The following is a 24,262-nucleotide window of genomic DNA, read 5'->3' on the forward strand; positions in this document are numbered from 1 at the left end:
ACCTGGGTGATTCAGAACCTAGAAGAATCTGTCCCTCATGATCAGGAGTATCAGATTTGAAAGGAATTTCCCTATTCAACTCTACATGTCCTTGGAGCACATTTTTATAGACTTCTTGCCTCCAGGGGCATATCAGCCTTGGGTTGTTATTCCCCTATTAGTTGTTTAATTCAGTTACTTTATGGTTCCCATCATACATTGCTCTCGTGAAAAAGTAGATGATCCCAGACTTTGGGGATGCTTCATCACTGGGGAGTGCTGAGAATCCCTGGGAATACACAGCCCTCTATGTCAGTCTGCTGCCGGGGAGCCTGGCATTGTCTTTACACTTCTGCTTGAAGCCCACTGGGAGCTGAAGGAACAACCATGCTCTCTTTGGCTGTTGCTGGCTTTCCTCCTCTTGTCCTCTCAAGCACTTGTTGCATAGGACATGCAGTTGCAAGTGACAAAAACCCCACTGAAAGTTACAAATGACTTCTCAGTTACATGAGAAGGGATGAATGGCTTCAGATATAGATGAACCTAGAGGTACAAATGATGTGATGTCTTTCACCCTTTCTTTCACCCTCTTCTTGCTTTCTCCTGTACTTATTTCAGTTTTAGGTAACCTCTGACCCTGGCCTTGTGGTGGCTTCTAGCAGCTTAGCAACCTCCTGGCTTCCCATTTGTCTCAGGTCCCATCCAGAGAGGGTTCCAGGTGGCCTAATCTGGATTGTCAATATACCACCAGGCTGGGGTACTTTGGTGCTTTAATTGACCCTGCCTGAGACCAGAGCCTCCTTCTGGCCAATCCCTGAGAATGACTGAGGCACCCTTTCCAAGACAATTGGAGATGTTTGTTGCACAGGTAAAACCAGCAGATTCCATTAACAGGCTGAAAATTAAATATTTGGCTTAGAAGAAGGCTTTTAGTTCTGGAGACAAAATGTAGAGAAATGAGTCTTTCTTTCCATACTGAAAATATTGTGGATTTTGATGATGGAGTCCTTAAAACTCTCAAGGACTTCCAAAAAGGCTAACAAATCATTCTTTGTGTTTGTTTGTGGTGCTAGGAATTAAATGCAGGGCCACCCAGTACACCAGGCAGATGCTCTGCCAGTGATCTTTACCACCAGCTCTGGGCCAAATTCTAACTTATCTCCCCCTGCAACATCCCCAGGCCAGCTAGGATGTTCAGTTTCTTTGCTGTTGGTTGGAATTTTATTGACTCACAGTGATTAAGAGTGGCTATCTCAGCCTGGTATGGTGGCACACGCCTGTAATCCCAGCTACTTGGAAGTCAGAGGCAGGAGGATCACAAGTTTGAGGCTAGCCTGGGCAACTTAATGAGGCCTTATCTCAAAATAAAAAAATAAACAGGACTGGGAATATAGTGCAGTATTAGAGTGCCCCTGAATTCAGTCCCTGGTACCATAAATAAATGTATGTATGTATAACAGAATTGTACAAATTCACACAGTGACATTGTCCCTTTACTTTTCAGTATGTAATTTATAAAAAGAAGTTCTCCCACCTTTCAGTGGGGGAGTTCTCTTTTATGTGAATTTTTAACAAAGTTTATTTTTCTCCCGTTTTCACAACTCCTCCTTGTCCTGCTGTCTTCCCCATATCTGGCCTGGAGTCCTGAAGATGTGGTTCACATTTGTGAACTGGTCATAATTCCTAGGTTTAAATCAAATAAGGATCCCAGGAGGTAACAAATTCCTGTTCTAGTGGCTTTTGCATGTGCTCAGCAGGCTGGAAATGGAAGAACTGGCAAACTGGGAAGGCAAGTTTGGAAAGTAGAGCAAGCAAACTATTGAGAAGAGAGAACAAAACCAAAAACTCAGGTTTTGGAATAATAGGATATGTCCTTGGGAGGTAGAGGAACACGTGTTGGAGGGTGGGAGCTTGCTTTTGGGAAGGTGTCTTGGCAGATATTTGCTGAAGAAGAACCACTAAGTATTTACAATACAGTCCTGGGGTTGAAGAGGAGAAGTTTGAAATGGGAAAATTAGAGTCTGGGGTGTACATGGCTCAGTTTGCCAAAGTCATGGAGGTTCAGGTGTTCTGTGCCTGTGGTCATTGCCAGGGTCCTGCAGCTTGGCTTAGGTCACCCTAAGTTGGAATTGGAAGTTTCAGTTTGCAGCATCTTGCTTGGATAAGGTGCATAGCCCTGTTGACCTGGAAACACGGTCCCTGAGGCACCTCTGGTGTCTTTTCAACTAGTGGGCATTTCTTATCCCCAGATCTCTCCCTTCTTAGCATCTGCTAATTCTGAAGGCTGCTCTTTCTATAAGCTTTAAGAAGATAGCAGAAAGTTGTGTCAATTATATGGTCTTTATTTTTCAGACTGCAGTGCATATTTTATTAGCTTTTTCCTTAGGAAGCTTGAATATTTCAGAGACCACCAACAGGTGTCTGTGCAATTTGAACCTGTTAAAGAAAGACCCCCACCTTGGTCAACAGACCTGACATCTGAATTGTTCAGCATTCCTTCCTTGGTCAGTGTCAAGGAAACAGGCACTCTGGCTCTTGCTCACAGGAGTCACTGTCTTTTCTTTGTCACAGGCTTACTAGGCCCAGTGGAAGCCCTGATGGGGCTTCACAGTTTACCCCAGTCTGCTGGAGGATGCTGGGCCCAGCTGTTAGACTTCTGCCACGTGGCACTCTGTAAGATGGTGGGACTAGAGGAGGGTAGCAGAACCCAGGGTTGTTTCTCCCTTGGGGAAGTATTCTTTTTTCCTAAGATATTCTCAACCATTCAAGGTCTTTTTACCAACATTATTTGCTCTAGTGCTTAATTGAATTATGGAGAGAGGTGTTGAGGCCTCTGCAAGGGAGAATCCCAGGTCGGCCCACTTCTCTTGGAGTGGAGGCAGTCATCCCGCCCAGCTGAGAAGTGTTAGGGTCCCTTGCATATAGTAGGGCCCCTATAAGTGCATCTGAACATTACTACTGATTTTGACACATAGCTATCACCCCTCCCCCCACCCCTTTTGTTGATACTGGGGACTGAACCTAGGGGCAGGGACATTTTACCACTGAGCTACATCCCCAGTCCTTTTAATTTTTATTTTGAGACAGGATCTTGTTAAGTTGCTGAGGCTGGCCTCAAACTAGCCATCCTCCTGCCTCAGCCTCTCCAGTTGCTGGAATTACAGGTATGTGTTACCATACTCATCAACACAATATGTACTCTGTAAGCTGGGAGATACTCACTATAAATCAGAGTGTTCTTTTTCCCTTTGTCAGACCCGTCCCATTTCTGCCAGCAGTATATGTTGCCCTATGAATGAAAAGCCTACTTAAAGCAAATATGCAGGTCACTATAAAAAAATATTTTTATCTCTGGTTCTCTGATAGGCTTTGGAGGATTCACAAGAGCTGGCCAAGTGGGCAGAGAGGCAGAACATGCCTGCCTTCAACCAAAGCCAGTTCTGTGGCCATAGACAGAGTCAGAGACAGAGTCAGAGACAGAATCCTGAGCGTACTTGAGGTCATGAGATGGTGGATGAAACTTTGTGAGCTGTCCCTTTCTTGTGTGGTGAGATGAAAAGTGGCCATTATATTTCCTGTGCCATCCTTTTGTTTACTTGTTTATTTTGATAGGTTCATTGCCCATCTGAGCTTTAGATGAGAACGGAGACTGTCTTTGTTTCTCTAGTAGAAATAGCACAGCAGCATGGTGGAGAGGAAAGGCCATTTCAAGAGGAGGTGGCAGGTCCTGGACTACACAGGGGATATATCTAGAGAAGGATGCTGGCCCAGCTGGGTGACTTTTTCTGCCAGACAGTTGACAGTGATTTTCTTTTTCTTTTTTTTTTTTTTTTTGTTATAGAAACAGATTATTTATGAGACAGTAGTTTTCACAAGCTTGATAAGCAAGACAGAGATCCTGGCCTGAAGGAACCCAAATGGCCAAGAAAGTGGTAGTGATGATTGGAGCCCCTCACTTTCTGTCTAGTCTCCAGCTGTTCTGCTTAATCTGTGGCCATCTCTGAAGTCTTCTGGGCCTTAGAATCCTCATTTTGTAGATGAGGAACCTTTATCCTCTGCAGGATTATGGCCTTCTTGAGGATAAGGACACTTTCTAATCTCTAATATTATTTATTCAACAGTGTTATTTCGTGTTGGGCACAGTGCTTGCTAGGTGCTGGGTACTCACTGTGAACGAGGCAGATGGGGGTCACCAAACTTGAGGACCAGAGCCTTGTGTCGGAGATGTGGACCCCGCTTTAACTCCGTAAGTGTTTCTCATCTGGAGGAAGAGGGGATGAATGTGTTTGGAGTTAATGGAATGCATATCTCTGGGCCTCAGTTTTCTCCTCTATTGAGTTGAGGGGGTTGGGCTCCAACTAAGAAGTTTTAAGGCTGTGTTAGCTGGGTCAGATGCCTAGGGTCTTGAAAGTGGCGGAGGGAAAGTTGGTTGTCATCCTTGCTCTAGAAGACCAGAGATAACCCTCATTAGTTCTCGAGCAGGGAAGGTCAGAAAAGAAGTAGCTCTTGAGGAAGAAGGCCAGGGGACCAAGGCCAAATGTTCAGCAGTTTTAGAGGTATAAACGAGCATTTTGGATTAAGATAGCCCTAAATTGAGAGGCTACATATAATTTTAAAACTATCAGAATTGAGCTTGGGGTATAACTCAGTGGTAACTGAATGTGAGGCCCTGTATTAAAGCCCCAGTGTAAAATATAAAATACACATATCAGGACCAATTTCCCCAGCATCCTGATTCTTTCACAGTACCCAGCAGTGAAAATAGAACCCACCAAATAGCCATTTTAGTGGAAGACTTTCTTGGAAATGGAACAATAGTTACAATGTTTACTTGAGTTTAGGTTTTACTCATTATTAGCTGACATTATCAATTTTACTTATTATTACTGGCACTATTGATTTTATCTGTTTTGAAAGCAAAATGGACTCTCTCACATCGTAAGGAGGCAAGAATATGTTAACTATATACACAACCTGCCCATTCTTACCTAATACCTGCAGTTTATAGAAGTGTCTGGGCAAGGATCTCCCACCGTCACAGGGTGCTCATATCAGCAACCAGATCACCGTCACAGGGTGCTTTTTCTGTCTCTCTAGGTCATGGCTTCCAGCTTCTTGGACCTGAGGCTCCAGAGGAGGAAATGACTGTTCCGGGCTCTTGCTCCAGCTCAGTTACGGAAACTGGACCTTCATAGGGTGTGGACTTACAGAGAGAACAGGAAAGTTTCTCTTTGAAGGGCTTTAAATTTGTAACAAAGAAAATAAAAATGACGACTTCATCTATCAGACGACAGATGAAAAACATTGTGAACAATTACTCAGAGGCTGAAATCAAAGTCCGGGAAGCCACCTCCAATGACCCATGGGGACCATCCAGCTCTCTGATGACCGAGATTGCTGACCTGACTTATAACGTGGTTGCCTTCTCGGAGATCATGAGTATGGTGTGGAAACGGCTTAATGACCATGGCAAGAACTGGAGGCACGTGTATAAGGCACTGACCCTGCTGGACTACCTCATTAAGACAGGCTCTGAGCGTGTGGCCCAGCAGTGCCGTGAGAACATCTTTGCAATCCAGACCTTGAAGGACTTCCAGTATATTGACCGTGACGGCAAGGACCAGGGTATCAATGTGCGTGAAAAGTCTAAGCAGCTGGTGGCCCTTCTCAAGGATGAGGAGCGACTGAAGGCTGAGAGGGCCCAGGCTCTCAAAACCAAAGAGCGCATGGCCCAGGTGGCCACTGGCATGGGCAGCAACCAGATCACCTTTGGCCGCGGCTCCAGCCAGCCCAATCTCTCCACCAGCTACTCAGAGCAGGAGTATGGCAAGGCTGGGGGGTCACCAGCCTCCTATCATGGCTGTGAGTAATCTAAGCCCTTCCTACCCTGACTCAAATGGGCACCTTATGTAGATGCAGTACCCAGGGCAGCAGGTAGCCTGGGTTGCCTGGGGCTGAGGATGTGGCAGCCACTCTAGGTCTTGATTCTGTCCTCAGTTCTCAGCTTTTGCATACTAGACAACAGTGCCCTAGTCTGGGTTGAGTTATGCTCACAAAAGGGCTTTCAGTCCCTTGGCTGCTCTGTGGGTTTCATTCTGTGCATCTGGGCAGGGTGGCTCCTGTGGCTTCCTGGGTTCTCAGGAGAAGATGGGCACCAAGGCAGGTCTCATTAGCTTTTTCTTCTGAGAAGGTTTGCCAGCATAGGAATTGCCTACTACTACTCAAGTAATGGGGAGCTGATTGGTAACTAGGAGGAAATGAATGCTCTTTTTTGGTAATCTTGTTTCCTTAATCTGTATTAAATTTTTTTTTCTGTTGACTGAGCTGTAGGTCTCTTGAGTGGCTCAGTGTATTCTACTTCAGCATCACAGAGCATGGAAATTGGGTGTTTCTGTTTTGTGTAGAGAGGGAAAATTGCTAAAAAACCTCCACAGGTTGTTAATGTGAGCAAGGCTTCTTTTCCAAACATGCAAAAGGAGTGCTCTGTGATTTGGTTTTGTGGTTGGCTCTGCACTGGACAGGGCTGGTCTTTTTTCTGGTTTTGCTTGTCAGTTCACTTTGGGTATTTGTCCTGTGTTCGGAAGTGATTTCAGGGAGCAGAAGTAGAGTTTAAGGCCTGTTAGAAGCTAATGTCCTGAACCACGTTTGGCATCCTGGCCAAGGTCTTAGGAATAGTGCCCCTTCTCCACCCTTCCAGTGCTCTGTGGCCATGGTGCGAACCCCACATCGAGATAGTTGGCTTTGGTGGCTTTATATAAGGATAGGGAGGTATAGAGCTGGGGGAGTGCAGAAATTGTATTTTCTGACTACAAAAACAAAAATGCAGATTTTTATGCCCATGCTTTCTGGAATTAGTAACACTATATCAGCATAACAGTAAACATTTTTTTTGAAGAGTTATTTGTAGTTTGGCAAGCCGGTCAACTCTTGCTTAGTCAGTGGTTCTGTCATCAGACCACTTGCCAACATTTCCTGCTTTTGCAGGTTTCAATTTGACTTTGTCCCCTTACCACAGCATTTTAAGAAATGTGTCAAATGAGAAATTTGCATATCAAAGTCAGATTTTTCTGCCTCTAGGAATTCTAAGTTATCATCAAACTTGGAGCAGTTAGAGTTTTCTTGTCCCATTTTTAGTTATTGTCATTTTCTCTTGGTTTAAACTGTTCTTTTTAAGCAATGGTTGTAACCTTCATGAAACCACTAGAAAATAAATGGTTTATAATGTACAGAAGTTTCCTTTCGGGTTAAATTTGCACGTATATACAAAAATAAATAAATAAAAAGAAAGTCCTTTGGTTTCCTCTGTCAAAAGAGGTTGTGGTTGAGATGCATGACCGAGGGGCAATGGCCCTCTTCTTTTCTGTGCCTCTCACAGCCAGTATTCTTAAGAAGCCAAAGGATACAAAGCAGAGCTGAAACAGTGTCACGTTTAATGAACAGTTTGTGGAACATTCCACGGGCAGGGGTGAGATGGCAGCATAGGAGCCTGGTCATTTGATTGGGCCTCTCCTTAAACTAAACCCTGGGTCTCCAACCACAGGCCCTACCAAACTAAATAATGTTCCAGGTCTAAATTTTTCCTGTTTCCTCAAACCTTGAGCTTCAGCTGCATATGTAGGGTTAGAATGTGGTCAGTGGGCTCTTCACAGCTTCTGAGCAGAGGGGACCACCGTGTGGTGATTGGGACCCTGGATGGTCTTGTCTTACACCCCCTGCAGGGCTGCTGCGCATCCTCTAATGGTGTGTCTCTCTCTGTGTGTATGTGTGTGTGTCCCTGCCCAACAGCGCCTGAGGCCTCGCTGTGCCCCCAGCACCGCACAGCGGCCCCGCTGGGTCAGAGTGAGGAGCTGCAGCCACTGAGCCAGCGCCACCCTTTCCTGCCGCACCTGGGGCTGGCCTCCCGCCCAAATGGCGACTGGTCCCAGCCCTGCCTCACTTGTGACCGCGCAGCCCGAGGTGGGACGGCGGTTTGCTTTTCTCCTTCCTAGAAATGCCGGGGGGGGGGGTGCTTGTTGATCCAGTACAGCCAACTCTCTCTTGACTCCTGTCCTGCCTGTCTCCTCAGGAGCTCATGCTTCACCTCATCTGCTCACATGTCACTCACTTAGGAGGGGTAGGCATGGGGTGATGGCTCCTGTTCTCCCTGCACCCCACACTCTGACAAACTGGATGGCCACTAGTAGTGGTGGATCAAACCACTTGGTTTATTGATGTGGAAATGTATGATTTAAACCTCACAGTGCTGAGAAATACCAGATCCTCACTTGATGGTATTGGAAGCATCTTTAATGTGCTAAAAGATGCCTTGCTAAGCATCCAGTGGGCTTGTTCTTGCTTCCCAGTGAACTGCTGTCATTCCTGAAATCCCCATTATCATGGTAAACAGAGAGTTAGCTGTACTGTCAATTCTAGGTCAAGGTATTTGAAGATACTGAATTCAATGGGTAACTAAAAATGGGGCTTCTCTTTTGATTGATTAATAATGTATCCTGGTCAGAGCTCACCCTGTTGTGGGTTAAACTGGAAAGAGATTTGCATTGTCATCCACAAGAAAATGCTCTGTCTGAGCTCTCTTTACTCCCGACGGGGGTTCCCACTTGGAAAAAAAAAAAATCTCTTCTACTTAGTAGAGGGTACTGATAGCAAGCCTTTATGCACCTTCCCTGATAAGGTGGCCATGCTTTATTTAGCCCTGGAGATAGTTACTGTTCCTTCATGCCTCATTAATGCAATAGCTTGTTTGACTTGGATTGTGTGATCACTGTATTTAATTCTGGAATGTTTTCCTTCATGCCCCTGGCTTCCCCTAACAGTTTATATAGGAGTTTGGCTTTGCCATGATTTTGGCTTCTCTTAAAATGATGTTAGACAATGTAAGGAGGACTAGGTTTGTACCATCAAGAATGTCAGGATCAAAGCTTGTTTGGAAGAGTTACTCAAAGGCCCATGGGTTATAGGTCCATTTCTTCCTTATTGATTAAGGGACTGTTCTGGCAGATTCCCGCAGAACTCCATGGAGCTCCTCTGATTTTCTATGTTCTACCCATTCAATAATCAATAAGGTCTGTTTTGAGCCCTGATGATTAGTTTTTGGTTCAGCTGCCCTCTGGCTTTCCCTTTGGTCAGCTGGCTTTCTTGGGACATTTGCATACTAAGATCAGGCCTGCTGTCTCCTCTTCTGGGTACCTCCAGTCTCCTGTGTGGTTCTCTGTGTTTGGATAGTCACCCCCCAAATTTGGTGAGTTGCTCAAGGTATATAGCCCATGGGACGTCTCCTCTTCTTCATCTCTGGTATGAATTAAAGATAAAAATGAGCATGTTTTTCTTTTTCATGCACCAGATGAATTTTGGGTAAAAAGTGTTATGTGGAATTGCAGTCCATCCTTAACTGTTTGGTTCTGTCCACATCTGTCACCTACCTTGTCACGGGTGGGGGATGGGGCCTTGTCCCATGTTTCTTTTCTGTTCTCTTTTGGAGCCTCCTAAAGTGTTGAGAGTAAGGTAGGTGCTTAAGATATGTGTACTTATGAATTTCCTTGGAGCACATCCACTTGAGAAGTGGAGAAGTCAGAGTAATACAAACTATTCAGAAAAAGGTCTTATGAAAAACAGGGGATTTGACTCTGGATTTGTGAGGGGTATAGGAGCAGAGGAGGCAGATTGCTGAGAAGCCCACCTTGTACTACAGCCACAGCTGGAAGGCCTCTCAAGCCTTGGATTGTTACCCTAATGGACGGTGATGTGGTGGTGTTTGAGGACAGCTTTCTTTAGCCAGATCTCATTTCATCCTCCCTGTCCTTCACTGCCCTCACACATCTGTAGATCTGACCTTGGAAATCTCTCAAATTCTGTCCCTCAATCTCATTCCTTGGCCTCAGTCCAGTGTAGCCTTCTAAGTGGTTTCCTTGCCCCCCTTCCCCCCAATCCATCCCTCATTTTTATAAATGATACTCTGAGGTTGTGTGGTTGTGCATGCCTATAAAGCCAGGAGCTTGGGAGACTGAGACAAGAGGATTGAAAGTTTGAGGCCAATCTCAGCAACTTAATGAGACCCTGTCTCAAAAAAGGAAAAAGAAAAAAAGGACTGGGGATGAAACTCAGTGTAAAATGCTCTAAGTTCAGTCCCCAGTACCAAAAATAAGCAAACAAGCAAGCAAATAAATAAATACTACTCTGGCCCTGGGGCCAGATGCCCCTTTACATGCTGGGTTCCCTGCAGGATCATCTCTAAGCTTTTGCTGTGGCAGACAAAGCCTTCCCTGGTAAACTGCGGTCACTGTCCTTCAGCTCTGCCTATTCAACTCCCCAAGTCTGTGCAGGTCCTTGTCTTCCCACAGAAGCACCTCAGACCTCAGGTTTACTTGAACACAAGGCTTTGTGTTCTGTCTTTCTGCTGGCCAACCCTACACTCTGGCCCCAACATTCTTTCATTGCAATGTTTATTGCATTTCCATTCTGCCAGGCACCATGTGCCAAGCACAGAGCAGAGCCCCTAGCCCCTAATGGCACTTACATGGTAATGGAAAAGAAAACACAACATAAATAAATTAAATAGCCTATTACATGATGATGCATGCTTGGAAAATAGCAAAAGCAAACAAACACACACACCCCCCCCCCCAAACAAACAAAAAACAGCAATAAAAAAACTCTGGGAATGTTTTAAAGTTTTTATGGGGAGCAGGGAAGATAGTTTGCAGTATGCACAAGCATCGAAGGAGGAGGAGTTAGCTTTGTGGAAGAACATTGGGGAAGGGGGGGCAGCAGTGCAAAAGCCTTGAGGCAGAAGTGTACTCAGGGTATTTGAAGAACAGGAAAGTAGCCATGGAGACAAGCTGAGTAAGGGAGAGTGGTGGATTGGTGGTGGATTGGGTCAGGATAGACCCTGGCCCTCAGGCCTGCAGGGAGTGTAGTAGGGTGGGGCCTCTCTAACTACCACTGCAGTGCTTACCAAGTGATTACATTGGTAGGAAACATTCCGTAAATTCTCAGTCCATTTCAGCTTAGGATTTTTTTTTGTGTGTGTGTTATTGTTTGTATATTGTAGCAATGTCAAGTGGCTATAAAATTGCTAAATACTTTCACTGTACTTTCCTTGTCACAGACCACATAGTCCAGCTTGGTGGACTGATATGGGGCCTTTAAGAGTCTACTACATCAGGAGCCAGGGGAGGGCTTTGAAACTCAGGGAGGCTTGGTCTGAATTGAGTGACAAGGTTTAGGAGTGTCCCTCTAGCGGGGTGTGTGGCAGGGCAACTGTAGGAGATTGGTAAGGAGGTCACTGGCCTCATCCATGTGGGAGATGATGGTGCCTATAGTCCAGTGGATGGCAGAAGTCTGGGAAGTGTTCAGGCCTTGGGTATGTTATAAAGAATATCCAAGAGGACTTGCTGGGGGCAGCTCTGAGACCCTTGGACAGAGTGTCTGGGAGTAAAGATGGCTGTGGTTGTGGCAGTTTTTTTTGTGGGGGAGGGGGGCTGGCATAGGGAGAAATATGCTGAAGTGTCTTCTTCTTCTTCTTCTTTTTTTAAGAATTTATTTTAGTTGTAGATGGGCACAATACCTTTATTGTATTTATTTATATTTTATATGGTGCTGAGGATTGAACCAGTGCCTCACACGTGCTAGGCAAGCACTTTACCACTGAGTCACCACCCCAGTCCCTTGAAGTATCTTCTTAAGATGCAAGAGGAGATGGCAGGAGGCTTAGGGTTTGGTAGAAAATTCTGGGATGGAGATGCAGGTAGGGAGTTATTGGTACTTGAATGGTGTTTCTGGTCTTTAGCTCTTTGGCCACTTCTGGCACTCATGTTTACTTGAAGGCTTAGGGTACACTGGCCTCAGCTTGCCTATGTTGGCTGCCCCTCACACATGATTCTGGTATGCAGTTGGTTTTTCAGGATGTGTGCAGAGGAGGCTACTCAGGCCTAGAGAGTTGAAGGGATTTGTCCAAGATCACAGAGATGGCATCTGGCTTGAACTGGAGCCTGGCTGTGAACAATACACCTGTTCCCCACCCATGGTTCTGGCTACCCTCTCATGTTCTGTAGGACTGGCCATAGCACTCAGCAGGCCATGAAGAAGTTGTGGAAGTTCTTGTGGTAGTAGGAACCTACCTCAAAGACGGTAGAGCTGAATGGAGGAATCTTTCCTGTGAGTCAAGATGAAGGCTTGGGGAGAAAAAAGATCTCTGCTATTTCTGATTAAGAATGCTGTCAAGTCAGAGATCGCTTCCTCCTCCTGCCTGTCTTGGCTTCTGCTAAAAACTGGTAGAATGAAGCAGAGCCCAGCTTGATAATTGCATCCCCCTTTGGCTGGGCTCCCTGAGTCATTCTCTGGAGCCAAGAGCCACAGTTGTCCGGATGCATCAGGAACCAGCCTAATGCTTTGGAGTTTTTGGTGGGAGTTTTAACCTCCAGCATTCCTGTTCTTTAAAAGGGTAAAGAAAAGATAAAGGCCAGGTGTGGTGGTACTTGCTTATAATCTCAGTGACTCCAGAGGCTGAGTTATGGGCACAAATTGGAGACCTCAGCAACTTGGAAAGGCCTTAAGCAACTTAGCAAGAAGCAAAATAAAAAGGACTAGCTGGTCATGGTGGCACATGCCTGTAATCCCAGAGGCTTGGGAGCCTGAGGCAAGAGGATCTCAAGTTCAAAGCCAGCCTCAGCAACTTGGAGGCACTAAGCAACTCAGTGAGACTCTGTCTGTAGATTAAAAAAAAAAATTTATATATATATATAAAATAGGGCTGGGGATGTGGCTCAGTGGTCGAGTGTCCCCTGAGTTCAGTCTCCAGCCACCCCCCTTCCCAAAAACAACAAACAAATAGGACTGAGGATGTAGCTCAGTGGTAAAGCACCTCTGGATTTGTACCAGGTACCCAAAAAAAAAAAAAAAAAAGTAGAAATCCTTATTGTCCTAGAGTGAACCAGAACAGCTTGACATCCTACAATCAAAGTGATGATGGTGGGCTTTGCCCCATGTGGGAATTGCCACCTGCTTCTTGTCATCTGGAAATTGTGTGACAGCCCCTTCTGTCTGGGGTGATGCTTTTGGCACTCTAGCTGGTGCATTCAGCCAGCTGCGTGTTTCTGGTGTTGTAGGGAAATGTCAGGGAATCTTTCAGACCCTCGGGCTCCTCATGCCAAGGCTGCACCCCTCACACCTCCCGGCAGTACTTACCAAGTGATTACTGGAGATTATGGTCATTTAATGTATTTGCCCTGCTTCACTTCAGAAAGATTTGAGTTGGCTTATAAAACACATTCAGTGCCATAGGATTAAATACATACCAGAAGAAAGTGGGGCAAAAGATAAAAAAAATGTATATATAATAGGGCTGGGGATGTGGCTCAGTGGTCGAGTGCCCCCTGAGTTCAGTCTCCAGCCACCTCCCTCCCCCAAAACAAACCGATAGGACTGAGGATGTAGCTCAGTGGTAAAGCACCTCTGGATTTGTTCCCTGGTACAAAAAAAAAAAAAAAAAAAGAAAGAAAGAAAGAAAAAGAAATCCTTATTGTCCTAACAGCCTGAAACAAGGTGAGAAAATAAAACAGCTAGAGTCATACACAGTTGTTAGAAATGGATCCAAATTTGACTTTGAACTTCTTAGCCACAAACACCAAAGAGGACATATTCTCTGTGGTTTCTGGACAAGTGTTCAGGGTCTAGATGGAGGTATAGGAGGGCAGGTGTTTACTGTGCAGGTGGGAGGGGCAGGGTCTGAGCAGCCCCTCAGGACAGCATGCATAGCGGCTGTGATGGGTATTTTCCTCTGGTTGCCCCAAATCTGCTGCCCTTGCATCCAGACCTGAGCCTGGAGTCTTGCAGTCTGTGTCTTACTCTTTGGTGGCTTGATAGGAATGCCAAGGGGATTTCCACATCTCTCTCAGAGTGGAAGGGTGGCATGGCCATTGTGTTTCTTCCATGGTGAACAGCTGTTCTTAAACCCCATAGGAAGTACCTTTGGAGAATCTGAAGGCTTCTTGTACAGTGTTTTGTGTGTGTGTATGGCAAGTCTCCAGGGGCAGCAGGTCCTCTGACATCCTGGTATCTACCTGTTGGTGAAACTCTGGGAGTAGAGCTGGAGCTTGTTCACATACAAGAGTGCTCAGTAAGTAGGTATATGAGAAAGGAAGTCTTATATAGGCCTGTTGTTGAAAAACCTGAGGATATGGGAAAAAAAGCATAGTCATTGTTAGAAAAACCCAGCCAGCATATCCCTCAGATGTGCTCCCGAGGTGGATCTTGGAAGGAGTCTGGGCCAGTCCAGGGATCGGAGGAGAGAGGAAGGGTGGATAGAGAAGCTCCAAGGTAAGGGCTGAGGGTAGAGAGGAACATGGAACTGAGAAGCAGTAGGTGGTACCAGCCAGGAAGAGGGACAGCTGCCAGTGGGAAAGGTACCTAGACTTCAGGGTCCTTTGGGAATGGACCAGAAATATGGTGGGAATTGAGACTCATTTGACATTCATTTTGTTGGAATAAATGTGCTGGGAGTCCTGCATCTTCTGGAGCAGGTAGTCCTGGGGTAGAGGCAGGGGCAGGGCATCATTGTGCTATAAAGATTTGATCTCTTCAAGTGGAAAATGGAATCACAGAGGATGCTGGTCAGTAACATGTATATGCCCTTGAGGTAATGGTTTTATTGATACATCTATCCATACATCAGATACAAAATGCTAATTTTTACCACAAGGGCTTGGGCCTTAAGTGGGACTTGAATGTGTGATGTTGTGAGTTGCTGAGTCATCATTTCCTGAGAGCCAGAAGGCCCTTGGATCACCTTTGCCTGGGCCTCTCTTTTCCCTCAGGAAGAGTCCATTCACACCCTTCCTTAAGGAGGCAGAGAGAGCAGGTGTGGTTAATGCAGAAACTCAGATGAAATCACTTCCATAACCACTAAGTCTAAAGTGATAAAAGCCAGAATTTCAGCTGGGGTTTTGGAGAATACCAGTTCCCTTTCCTTTAATTACATTTTAAAAAATTCTACAAAATAGGGAGATTAATATATATCTGTTAAAATTTCAGGATTGTGGGCTGGGGATGTGGCTCAACTGGTGGCGCGCTCGCCTCGCGTGCGTGCGGCCCGTGTTCGATCCTCAGCACCACATACCAACAAAGATGTTGTGTCCGCTGAGAACTAAAAAATAAATATTAAAAAAATTCTCTCTCTCTCTCTCTCTCTCTTTAAAAAAAAAGAAAAAAAAATTCAGGATTGTGGTCTATCTCATGTAATGCTTTTATTTCTTGTTTTTATAGTTTTTTAAGAGCTGGAGTACAATTTAAACTGCTTCTTAATCTGGACCTAGAGTTTATGGTGCTCTCTAATGGTCAGAGGATGGCATTATTTTCAGTTAAAACATGGCCATCAAAATTGCAGATTGGGTATTATTAATAATATGATTGACATTGACTTGTTCCATGGAAAATTGAAATCATTGATATAATATTCATCTACATTTCTTCTAAGCATTCTTTGTAGTATAGGTAACAAACCATTGTTAATAAACTGAATAAGTATGGTAGGGAATAAGGAAGTATTTTTAGCCAGTGGACAACATGGTCACACAGCCCCTGACTGCCATGGACTTGGTAGAGTAGCAGTTTTGCTAGTAGTAAATTTAAAAAAAAAAAAAATTTTTTTTTAGATGTAGATGGACACAATAACTTTATTTATTTTTATGTAGTACCGAGGATCGAACCCAGTGCCTCATAGCGCAAGTCTTGCACTCTACCACTGAGCCACAACCCCAGCCCCAGCTAGAAGTAAATTTTAAGAGAATATTTACAGTTATGTGAATAAAAATAGGAGGGAAATTGTAAAGACAGATTTCTTTTTGCATGCATAGGTAGGTCATATTTTGAATATAATAAAATAAAATTTGAATATAATCTCTCATGTTTTCCTCTGTTAATGTCTTCAGAGTGCTTTTCACTGTTTTAAATTCTCTCGTTAATTTTGTTTTCTGTCTCCTGCACAAGCTGACTGTTGAAGTGGGACCCTGCATGCCCATGCTGTACCTTTAGCATCCCAGCATCGTGCCTGAGCCAGAGAGGTGCTTAGTAAATACATCCTGAATGATGACTGCAAATAAATCTTAGTTGTTTTCTTTTTTTGTGGTGATCCTTTTATATGCTATGCTTATTTCTGTTGCTGTAAGTCCCAGGCATGAGTGTTATTCTTTTGAAAATGCATTTAAGAGCTTTTCCAGAAATACAGAAACATTTTCTATACAGACATATACTGGTTAATGACAGACCACATATATGATAGTGGACCTGTAGATTATAATGGAGCTGAAAAATTTCTGTCATCTAGTATATTTTGTTTCTTTTTAACTTTGTGCTGGAGATTGAATCCAGTGCCCTGCACCTGCTAAGCATGCACCCTGCTACTGAGGTATACCCTGCCCTCACCTAGTGTCTTTGCCAGGTCCTTTCTATACTTAGGTATGTTTAGGTGTACAAATACTTATGCTGCGTTTCAGTTGCCTACAGTGTTCAGTACAGAAACATACTGTACAGGTTTGTTGCTGAGGAACAGTAGCCCATGTAGCTGAGGTGTGGATAGGGCTGTACCATCCATCCGGGTTTGTGTAAGTTCACTCTGTGATGCCAACATGGGGATACATCTCTCAGAAGGTGTTCCCATAGTTGAGTAGTACACTGCCATATTTGTGTGGTTTTTAAGTGCTTTAAGTTTGAGTGCAGCACCCCTGCACGTTTTGTACTTATTATCATTTAGGAATAAAAATACTGTTCTTTATTTTGCCCTTCCTTTTTTCCCTATACTACTGGCTCTCAAGTTGGCTGCCCAGGAGCTTTTAAATGGTTCCAAAGCATGAACCTCACCTCTGGCTACACCTTTCAAATCAGACTTACCTCCCACGCCCATCACAGTGGCAGGTGACTACAGTGTTCCACTGAGGCTTTGGAAAATAGCTCCAGAGATAGAGTCCATGTCATGCCATATTTAGTTGGAGCAGTCTTCCTCGCCTCTCACTTCAGCTTAGGACCATTTCAAAAAGTTTTAGGCTGCAGACAATATTCAATTCTCAGCAGCTTGGAGATTGGCATTACAAATTGGAGTCAGCCCTCTTGCTGACTCCTAATGAGAGCTCAGCCCAGCACCCTTAAAATGTATTCACCCAGTTACCACCTCTTCATTTCTAACTGGTAAGCCTGGTGTGGACATGAAGTAATTCTCACTTTTCATTATAAAATTAATGTACGTGCATTCATGATAGTGTAGAAAAATCAGGGAAAAAATACAAAGTATCCTTGTAATCTTATTACATAGGCAGCTGCTATTACTTGTTGGTGTATTTTTTTCTAAGCATATTCTTTTTTTTTTTTTTTTTTTGTACCAGGGATTGAATTCAGGGGCACTAACCACTGAACAGCCCCAGTCCTTTTTTGTATTTTATTTAGAGACAGGGTCTTACTGAGTTGCCTAGTGCCTTGCTTTTTGCTGAGGTTTGCTTTGAACTCGTGATCCCCCCTGCTTCAGCCTCCTGAGAGGCTGGGATTACAGGAGAGCACAACCACACCCAGCTTTTGTATTTTATTTAAAGACAGGGTCTCACTGAGTTGCTTAACACATCACTTTTGCTAAGGTTGGCTTTGAACTCACCATCCTCTGGCCTCAGCCTCCCGAGTGAGCTGCTGGGATTACAGGTGTGTGCCACGGTGTCTGCGCCAGGCCTGAGCCTGTTCTTTTCTACCCTTGCTGTTGCACTGTGAGTGTAACTTTGCATCCCTGCTTTTTGTCTCATGACATTGTAACAGAAGCATTTTTTTTTCTGTTTCCTACATAACCCTGTAAACATTTTTTCCCCATATTCTATTATGTGTTCAATTTGATGATATTGCATTTCTTTATTGCAATTTTTAAAATTTGTTCTAATTAGTTATACATGACAGTAGAATCCACTTTGACACATCATACATAAATGGAGCATAACTTCTCATTCTTCTGGTTGTATGTGATGTAGAATCACACTGGTCAACTTACAGTAGCTGAACTATGGAACTAACCTAGGTGTCCCTCAATAGATGAATGGATAAAGAAAATGTGGTATATATACACAATGGAATATTACTCAGCCTTGAAGAAGAATGAAATGATGGCATCTGCTGGTAAATGGATGGAGCTTGACAATATCATGTTATGTGAAATAAGCCATCCCCCAAAAAACCCAAAGGCCAAAAAATGTTTTCTCTGATATGTGGATGTTAATTCACAATAGTGGGGGTGGCTAGGGAAGAATTGAGTTACTTTGGATTTGGAAAGGAGTGAAGGGAGGGGAGGGGGTCTGGGGATAGGAAAGACAGTAGAATGAATCCAACATCATTACCCTGTGAACATTTTACAGCTGCACACAATGTATATACAAGCACATCATTTTTGCTAAGGTTGGCTTATCCACCCCCAGTGGACACCAAAACCTATAGATGCTTAAGTCCCTTATATAAATGGCATAGTATTTGCATGTAACCTATGCACATACTTCCGTGTACTTCAAATCAACTCCAGATGACTTATAACACCTAATAGGATATAAATGTTATTTATATAGTTGTTTTACTTTATTGTTTAGAGAATTATGACAAGAAAGAAAGTCTGTACAATTTCTTTTTCCGAAATTTCCAATCTAAGTTTGGTTGAATCCACTGATGGGGAACCTGTGGATGCAGAATGCCAGCTGTATTCCACTGGGTGAAGGTTCCTAACTTGTCCTTGCTCTGATGTGCAAATGTTGGTCACTCCTCATGTTCATACTAGACAGAAGGTTTCAGTGATAGGGTCCCAGGTGCCTGAACTGTAACCCAGGGCTTTTGGGAGGTTCCAGGTTGCAGGTTTTTTTTTTTTTTTTTAAATACTGGGGATTGAACCTAAGGACATTAATCACTGAGCCACATCCCCAGCCCTTTTTATTTTATTTTCACACAGGTTCTCACTGTGTTACTTAGAGCTTCACTAAGTTTCTGAGACTGGCCTTGAACTTTTGATCCTCTTGCCTTAGTCTGCTGAGCTGCTGGGATTACAGGTGTGTGCCTCCATGTCCGGACTAGGCTGTGCAGTTTTGTCATACCCATCAGCTAGCAGGTCCTGAATATGGAGAAGAACCAAAGGCCAGGTCAGGGTCTGCACCCCTAAAATCAGCTGTACTGACCCATCTGAACAACAGTTTGGAAGAGTGTTCTACAAAAACAAATCTAAAATGTATATTACACAGATAAAATGACAGTATTTGTGTTATTTTTAAAGGACATTTCCCAAAATATTAATTTGGGTTTTTCAGGGCCACCCCTAAGCTTTTTAAAAATTTTATTGTTTCATTTTTGTGGAACTGGGGATTGGACCCAGGGAGTATTCTATCACTGAGGTACATCCCCCAGCTTTCTATTTCAAGATACAGTCTTACTATGTTGCCCAGGCTGGCCTCAAACTTGCAGTCTTTCTGCCTCAACCTCCTGAGTAACTGGGATTACAGGTGTGTTCCACTATGCTTGGCTCCAGCTCTAAGCTTTGAGGGGCTTGCAGCTGGTAATTGAAATCTTACCTTGGGGTTTGCAGCGGGTAACAGATCTTGCCTTGGGTGGACTCAGTGTAGGACAGGCAGGCAATCAATAGTGTACTCAGGTGCCCAGGGCTACTGGAAGACACCTGCCAGAGCTCAGCCCCAGCCCAGGTCAGCCTTTGGTTCTTCTCCAGATTCAGCCTAGGGCTGTGTGGGATATTGGGACAGGTGGTGCAGAATGTCTGCAACCACTGAGCTGTTCTCACCCTTGTCTCTGTGTGTGTGTGTGTGTGTGTGTGTGTGTGTGTGTGTAAGTGGGGGATCAAATCCAAGGCCTCATGTATGCTAGGCAAGTACTCTATCACTGAGCTACCCAGCCTTTTTTATTTTGTTTTGAGATGGAGTCTTCCTAAATTGCCTGGGCTGGCCTTGGACTTGAAATTCTCCTGCCTCTGTTTCCTGAGTAGTTGGGAATATAGACATGCACCACAACATCTAGCTTTAAGGATTCTTCTAATTATTTCTTTTATGTAGAATTCTTATCAGTGAAATTAATGGGAGAAGTATATAAACAAAATTCTTTCTTGAAATATTGCAAATGCTTTCTTAGTAGATTATGTCTCCAGTAGCAGATGGGAGTGCTTGTTGACTGTCCCAGAACCCACAGTGGATACTATAATTTTTAATAATTTTTAAAATTTTAATTAATTACTTAATTTTGGTATTGGGAATTGAACCCAGGATTGCTTCACCACTGAGCTACATCCCCAGTTCTTCTTATTTTTTATTTTGAAATAGGGTCTCACAAGGTTGCTGAGGGTCTCACTGCGTTGCTGAGGCTGACCTTGAACTTGTGATCCTCCTGCTTCAGCCTCCTGTGTCACTGAGATTACAGGTGTGTGTCACCATGCCTGGCTAAGTACTATAATTTTAAAAATGATTACCATTTTAATAGATGGAAATTATTATCAAAATAAAAAAACCCTGATTTTAAAAAATGAATTTCCTGTTTTGAAGTCCAGGTTGAATATCCCTTATCCAAATGCATCAGACCTAACTCTAAACATGAAACTCATTTATAAAAATATTTCATAGACACCTTATATACATAGCCCAAAGGTAATTCTGTACAGTATTTTTTGTGCACCTGTGTTTTTGACCAGGACCTGTCTGTCTCCTATGAGGTCAGATGTGAAAATTTCCACTTGGGGCCTAATGTCAGTGCTCAGAATGTTTTGGATTTTAGAGTTTTGGATTTGGAACGCTCAACCTATATTACTCTAAGAAAGTGCTATAGGCATTTAATTTCTTTAAGATTATGATTGTAGTTAAAAAAAAAAAAAAAGATAAGTTGTGTTGTTGAAGTTCTTGCTGCACCTGATGTGTGTTCATAAGCTTGGGTGCCTATTCTTGCTTAGTGCTGAATATGCCCAGTGACCCTTTTCCCACCCTGGCTCCTATCAGGAGAGCTGGGCCCCTAAGGCAAGGCATGAGGGGTCTCTTTTCCCTGCCACTGGTTCCCAGCCACCATGAGGCCCATATCCCAGCGCGCCACCCAAGGAGGTACACACTGTGCCTTTGTTACTTTTACTGTGGACAGAAGCCATAGCATAGAGACCCTTGGGTAATGAGCACTGAGAAAAAGTGCTTGATGTTTTGGACAAGCCCTTCCTTTCCTACCCAACAAGCTGGTGATCTGTAAGGGAGAGAGTTTAATCTGTAGCTCAGAGAGAACAGCACAGACTTGCTTTTTATTCAGACTGAGGATGGGTTTTGAATCATGCAGACATTAGGATTGCCTTTTGTCTCTGGTCTCCCCTCCCCCGTCTCCCTCACACTGGGGACTAAACGTGGCCATTGTTTGGGATCTGCCTTTTTTCTCCTGGGGTTTCAGCTTTCTTGTCTATAAACTGAGGTGGCAGTGCCAACATCCCAGGGTAGTAATGCGAAAGTAACAGCCATTATTAGTTTTCAGCAGAAACTAAACTTGAAGTTCAGCTGATAGACAGTTGGGTGCTGCTCTGTGCAGGAACGAGTCAGTGCAGCCCCTGCCTTCTCAGAGCTGACAGTCACGTGGGAAGGTGGGTGTCTGGGGGCAGTGTGAAATGCACAGTTGGAAATGAAGACTACAGAGCTATCACTGCATGGGCACCAGCCAGCCAACCCTCCAAGCCCACCCGGGCCTATGCCAGTGGTGACTACAGCTGATGACCTCCTGCCCTGTGGAGGCCCTGGTCTGGTGAGAGACCATCTTAGTAGCACAGCCAGAGAAGGTAACAATGGAGGTGGCATTTAGGGATTTTAGGGATGAGGATGTGCTTCTCTTTCCCATTGTGGGACCATCATGAGAATATATAGTCTTAAGGAAGCGGCCCAGGCAGGCACAGGGCTCAAGGCAGGAAAGAGCATAGTGTGACAGGTGTTTGGGGAGCATGGGAAGGTAACCATGAGGTGAGCAGCTATAGTTCTTTTTTTTTTTTTTTTTGATATTTATTTATTTTTTAGTTTTCAGCGGACACAACATCTTTGTTTGTATGTGGTGCTGAGGATCGAACCTGGGCCGCACGCATGCCAGGCGAGCGCACTACCGCTTGAGCCACATCCCCAACCCCATGGGCAGCTATAGTTCTGGCGCCAGGGGACAAGACAGTCTGTTCCCTGCATGTCAAGGATGCTCATATCAGTATGAGACAGTGGGAACGCCTTGAGATGAATATTGGAAAGGACTTTGGTTGCCTTCTTAGGTCTGCTTTGACAAAATTCCACTTAAGTGTAGCCTGATATAACAGAAATGGATTATCTCACTGTTCTGGAGGCTGGAAGTCCAAGATCAAGGTATCAGCAGGGTCACCCCTTCTTTCCTTCCTAGCTTCTGGTGGTGGCTGGTGCATCACTCCTGTCTCTGCCTTCATCGCCTGTGGCATCCTCCCCTCATTGTCTGCACCTCTGTGTCTCTTATAAGGATACCAATCATACAGAATATAGGATCTACTCTGCTTCATTGTAGCCTCATTTTAACTAATTACACTGGCAACAACCCTGTTTACAAATTGGTTCATGTTCTGAGGTACTGGGAGTCAGGACTTCAACATATTTTCCGTGGGAGACCCAGTTCTGCCCCCCAAAACATGGTCAGAAGCAAGCGCTTTAAGTGCTGAGTCGGCTCCATACAGTAGCACCACATGGAGCAGACTACTGGACCAAGAACTGAGCTGGACCAGGCAGGACTCTGGACAGTCTCTTGTGGGCTTGCTCGACCATTGTTCAGACCATTTGCAGGTATTGGGGGAATCTCAATTAAATGTATCCAGCTTCCTGTTGCAACTCCTTAAAAGCCACTTCTGGCCCAGGCTCTCATCACTGCCCCCAAAACTAGTCAGATGGCATTGCTGCTCTGCTTAGAGCCTCCAACAGCCCCTCTGAAGGTGGAAGCTCCCAGACTCTTCCCTCATGTGCCCTGGGGATCCCTCTGCTTACACCAGAGTCAGAGCAGAAGTACCCCTACCCCTTGACCCCCAGGTCTCTGTCTCGGAATCTTCTCCTAGACTTTCTCCCCGGCTGCTGCTGCTTCTCTTTTGCTTTGTTTTTTGTTTGTTTCTGATCTTGCCTTACTGGAACACAAACCTCATGGGAACAGGGCCTTTCTTCAGGCTTGAGGAGGGTCTGGCATGGTGTAGTATACCTCAGTGGCACCAACTTGAGGGCCTTAAATCTCCTTCAGGGTGCTGGAAACAGGTGTGGGATTCAGGTCTTAAAATTTGGCTTTGAGTTCTTATTCTGCCACTGGTCAGCTATGTGCAAGCCATTTTATCCTTTTGAACCCTAGTTTCTTCATCTGTAAAAAGGGTTGATAGGGGGTAGGGCTGGGGGTGTTGCTCAGTGGTAGAGCATGTACTTAGCGTGCATGAGGCCCAGGGTTCTATTCCTAAAACTACCAAAGAAGACAAAAACAAAACACAACAAAAAACCCCAAGAGTGAGCCTTTCAGGGTCAGACTCCATTGCTCCCCAGCTGGGTAACTTTGGGCAAGTCACTGGCCCCTAAGCCTCAGCCCTGGTCTGTATAGAGTGAGAGTTCAGTAAGAGAACCATGAACATTGTAGGAATGTCACTTGCTTTTCACATAGTAATTTATTTGATCCTCACAATAACCCCAGGAGATGGGTACTCTGTCTCCATTCTGCAGATGAGAAAACTGAGGCACAGAGAATTTAATCTCCTAGACCAAATGTTAAGAAGTAGCAGAGCCCAGATCCAAACCCAGGTGTTGGGGCCTGAGCATCCCCACTCAACTACCATGCTAATAAGTACTATCTCTGACAGTGCTCAGCCTAGGTCAGATCTGAGGAGGAAATGCAGAACACAGACAAGGGAATCACATCTATGGCCTGGATTATAGTCATTTCTGCACTTCACTGGAACAGTCCTAAAGCAGTGTTGTGATATCTCCTGATTGGCAGCTCTCCTACCACTGAAGAATAGATGCAGTTCCTTCTATGTGAGTGAATGTCAGGAATGGAAGTGCACCCCACCCATCCACATACAGAGCATGTGGTAAAAAGCTGTTCTGGAATCACAGGAAAATGAATAGATGCTTCCTGTGGGCAGCGCTGTGGGTGCAGGGTGAGAGGAGCGGCCCTCATTGCCTTTTATGCTGAAGTATTAAAAAATAAGTTATGGGCATCGTCACTCCCCACCCATAAAATTTGAGGATGTGTCTATTCCAGAAGAGTCACAAAATCACTTCACACCTCAAAAAGT

At 44.5% G+C, this 24,262-nt stretch overlaps 1 protein-coding gene across 6 annotated transcripts in view; it reads left to right on the forward strand.

Annotated features, from left to right (window-relative positions):
* The window catches only part of Epn2 (epsin 2), a 96,393-nt gene that overhangs the window by 42,973 nt on the left and 29,158 nt on the right, over positions 1 to 24,262 (forward strand). For 4 of the 6 annotated variants that reach the window (XM_058572179.1, XM_046420689.2, XM_046420681.2 and 1 more), the window contains 3 exons: positions 4,101 to 4,225; positions 5,077 to 5,841; positions 7,765 to 7,935. In XM_058572179.1, the coding sequence (XP_058428162.1) occupies positions 5,247 to 5,841; positions 7,765 to 7,935 (766 nt within the window). In that variant the 5' untranslated portion in view covers positions 4,101 to 4,225; positions 5,077 to 5,246. The remainder of the gene's footprint in view (positions 1 to 4,100; positions 4,226 to 5,076; positions 5,842 to 7,764; positions 7,936 to 24,262) is intronic. The other 2 variants (XM_046420696.2, XM_058572180.1) reach the window with 2 other exon arrangements.

The sequence above is a fragment of the Marmota monax genome, unplaced genomic scaffold (genome assembly GCF_021218885.2).
Source record: "Marmota monax isolate L192 unplaced genomic scaffold, Marmota_monax_Labrador192_F-V1.1 WCK01_AAM20220418_F8-fsc00397, whole genome shotgun sequence".
Taxonomy (NCBI): Eukaryota; Metazoa; Chordata; class Mammalia; order Rodentia; family Sciuridae; genus Marmota; species Marmota monax.